This window comes from Pteropus vampyrus, unplaced genomic scaffold (genome assembly GCF_000151845.1).
Source record: "Pteropus vampyrus isolate Shadow unplaced genomic scaffold, Pvam_2.0 Scaffold235, whole genome shotgun sequence".
Classification (NCBI taxonomy): Eukaryota; Metazoa; Chordata; class Mammalia; order Chiroptera; family Pteropodidae; genus Pteropus; species Pteropus vampyrus.
The window spans coordinates 199,216-201,681 of NW_011889016.1; the positions used below are offsets into that span (position 1 = coordinate 199,216).

General features: G+C 66.5%; 1 protein-coding gene across 1 annotated transcript in view; it reads right to left on the minus strand.

The window, feature by feature from the left end:
- Nucleotides 1–57: 57 nt before the first annotated feature.
- SLC9A3 (solute carrier family 9 member A3) overlaps nt 58–2,466 on the minus strand; it is a 37,492-nt gene continuing 35,083 nt past the window's right edge. Inside the window, exons 10-14 of the mRNA XM_011373907.2 lie at nt 1,845–1,974; nt 1,461–1,637; nt 1,225–1,297; nt 869–982; nt 58–541 (exon numbers count right to left, since the gene is read on the minus strand). Of these exons, the coding sequence (XP_011372209.1) occupies nt 294–541; nt 869–982; nt 1,225–1,297; nt 1,461–1,637; nt 1,845–1,974 (742 nt within the window). The 3' untranslated portion in view covers nt 58–293. The remainder of the gene's footprint in view (nt 542–868; nt 983–1,224; nt 1,298–1,460; nt 1,638–1,844; nt 1,975–2,466) is intronic.

The following is a 2,466-nucleotide window of genomic DNA, read 5'->3' on the forward strand; positions in this document are numbered from 1 at the left end:
AGTTAGTCGTTAGTGGTCAAACTGACAATCTAAGAGTGAATTCTAATCAAGAAGCTAAAATAGTCAAATCCTGAAACAGCTCTGGATCCCGACATCCCAGCTGCAGAAGCAAGAAGCAGAGTCAGAAGGTCTCCTAAGAAACGTGCAGCAGAGTGAGAGGCTTTGAAAACAGGCTTAGCAGGAGGAAGGGCAGCTACGGGAGAAAGTCTGCAGGAGGTCAGGTCCAGAGCCGAGAGTGGCAGAGGAGCTAGGGAGAGAGCAGGAGTTAGGGTTCAGGGAAGGCGAGGGGCCAGTTACATGTGCATGGACTCAGGCAGGGAGGTGTGGGGCTGCTCCTTGGGGCCTTCGGCCTGCAGGACGGAGTCCACTGACTTGTTGCTGAGGCGGAAGGGTGTCAGACGACGGAAGTTGCCCGGGGAGTAGGGGATCTGCACACGGGCCCTCTGGGAGGGCACCACCGTCTCCCCGGGGGACAGCCAGGGCGGCATCCTGGACAGGATGCTTGGGTCCTCGTCCGGGGAGAACACAGGGTTGTCAATTCCTAGGAGAAAGGTCGGTGGCTGGTCAGCTCCCCCCACACAGCCTGAACAGCAAGAGGGAGGGTGCTGCCCGGGTGTCAGACACCAGCACATCCTGTGGCCAGCAACTGGAGGTCACCTGGAAGGTCAGGGCCACGTGCCTTTGGGGTTTCAGGCCTTCCCCCATGCTCTCCCAACCCTCGCCGTGGGCAGGATGGGTGACAGCTCCCTCCTCAGAGCAGAGACCCCAGCCTGCCACCTGCAGGTGCACAGCCCTAGGCCCCCCAGTTCCACAGTCCGAGGACTGTGCTCGCTTCTGGGGCAGCAGAGGGCTGCCCCTGTCCCCTCACCTGAGGGGGAGTCTGTTGCTGTGTCCCTGGTGACGTTTGCCAGGAACTCGATCCCCCCACTCATCTCCTCCACGTCGTGGTCGGGGTTCTCCTCCGGGTCCGAAAGTTCCAAATCTGGTGGTGAAGGAGGGGCAGCACAAGGGACATGGGCTGGGGACGAGGGTGACCCAGGTCCAGTGCTCCTGACGGGTTCCCAGTGCACCCTGAGGGGTGTCATCACCTCCACTGCACAGGCAGGACAGCAGCCTGCAGGGGAGGGTCTCCCGGCAAGGACAGCCCCCGCGCCCTGCCCGGCCCCTCGCACTGTTCCCCGAGTTCGCGCTGAGGAGCGCGGCCGCCCCGGCCCCACTCCGCACCTTTCTCCTTGATGGTGAAGTTGTGCATGAGGTTCTCCATGGGCAGCTTCCCGTTGGGGACGCTGCTGTTCCTCTGAGGGACAGAATGAAACTGCTTACAGGGAAGGCTACGGCGGGCACGGGGCCCTGACCTGTCCCCAGGGGGTGCCCTGGCGTCCCCGTTGCTGACAGCGGTCCGTGGCGCCGCCCACCGCGCGCCCCCACGTCGCCCCACGCGCCCCTCGCCGCGCGCTCACCCGCTTCTGGGCGCGCTCCCGCTTGTACAGCTTGGCCGCCTTCTTGTTCTGGCCGATGCCCAGCTTGGCCGACTTGAAGGACTCCATGCGCTTCCGCATGGTCCTGCGGAAGATCTCCTTGTCCTGCTTCTCGTCCTCCTCAGGAGTCAACTTGTGGCGGCTGTACAGGTGTTTGTACTGCGGCGGAGGAGACAGCGGGGCGCAGCTGCTGGTGACCCGCAGGGGGGCCCGGGCAGCCCCACGGCAGGAGGCTGAGCCCTGACCCTCCCTCCGACCTGTCCCCCACCCCCCCCAGAGGTGTGCGGCGACGGGAGGAGGACCTGTGCGCGGCCCTGTGCGCGGCCCTGGGCGCTGCCCGTGGGGGGCCGGGCGCTGGGTGCCCACCTCCTGCCGGGGCTTGTACAGGTACTGCTGCAGCGTGTGGTGCGTGACCATGTCCTCCGTGTCGCGGATGCTGCGTCTCCTCTGCTCCAGGGACTGCATGTCCAGGCACACGGCACTGACATTCTCCCTCCTGCATGGGATGGCAGGGTGTCCCAGCGCACCGCCCAGGCTGGCACACCGACCCCCCCGGGGCTCCTGTCTACGGCCCAGCGTGCAGCCCCACTAGAGCCCCAGCCGTGAGCCCGCCTAGGTGCCCAGCACCCCCTGCTCCGCCCGGCACCTGGACACTGGTCGACGAGGCCAAGAGCAGCCCCCAGCGGCCCCAGTCGGATGCCCGGCCCGCCCTCTGCCCTGCAGCAGGGTGGTCGCCACCGGCTGCCTGGACTGTGAAGGCGGGTGGAGCGCCTGGCAGCCGCGCCCTCCCACACTCCGTGCCAGCCCCCTGCAGTGTCCGAGCTGGGAGCCTCCGCCTGCCCCACTGACACGTCTCAGGTGCCCCAAGATGCCCGCTGGCTGGTGCCTGTCCAGAGGAGCCCCCGCGGTGGCTGTGCCCAGGAGGAGCTGGGAAGACCTGCCCTTGGCAGCCCCGGGGGGCTGAGAGGTGCCCGCCAGGGGCGGCCTC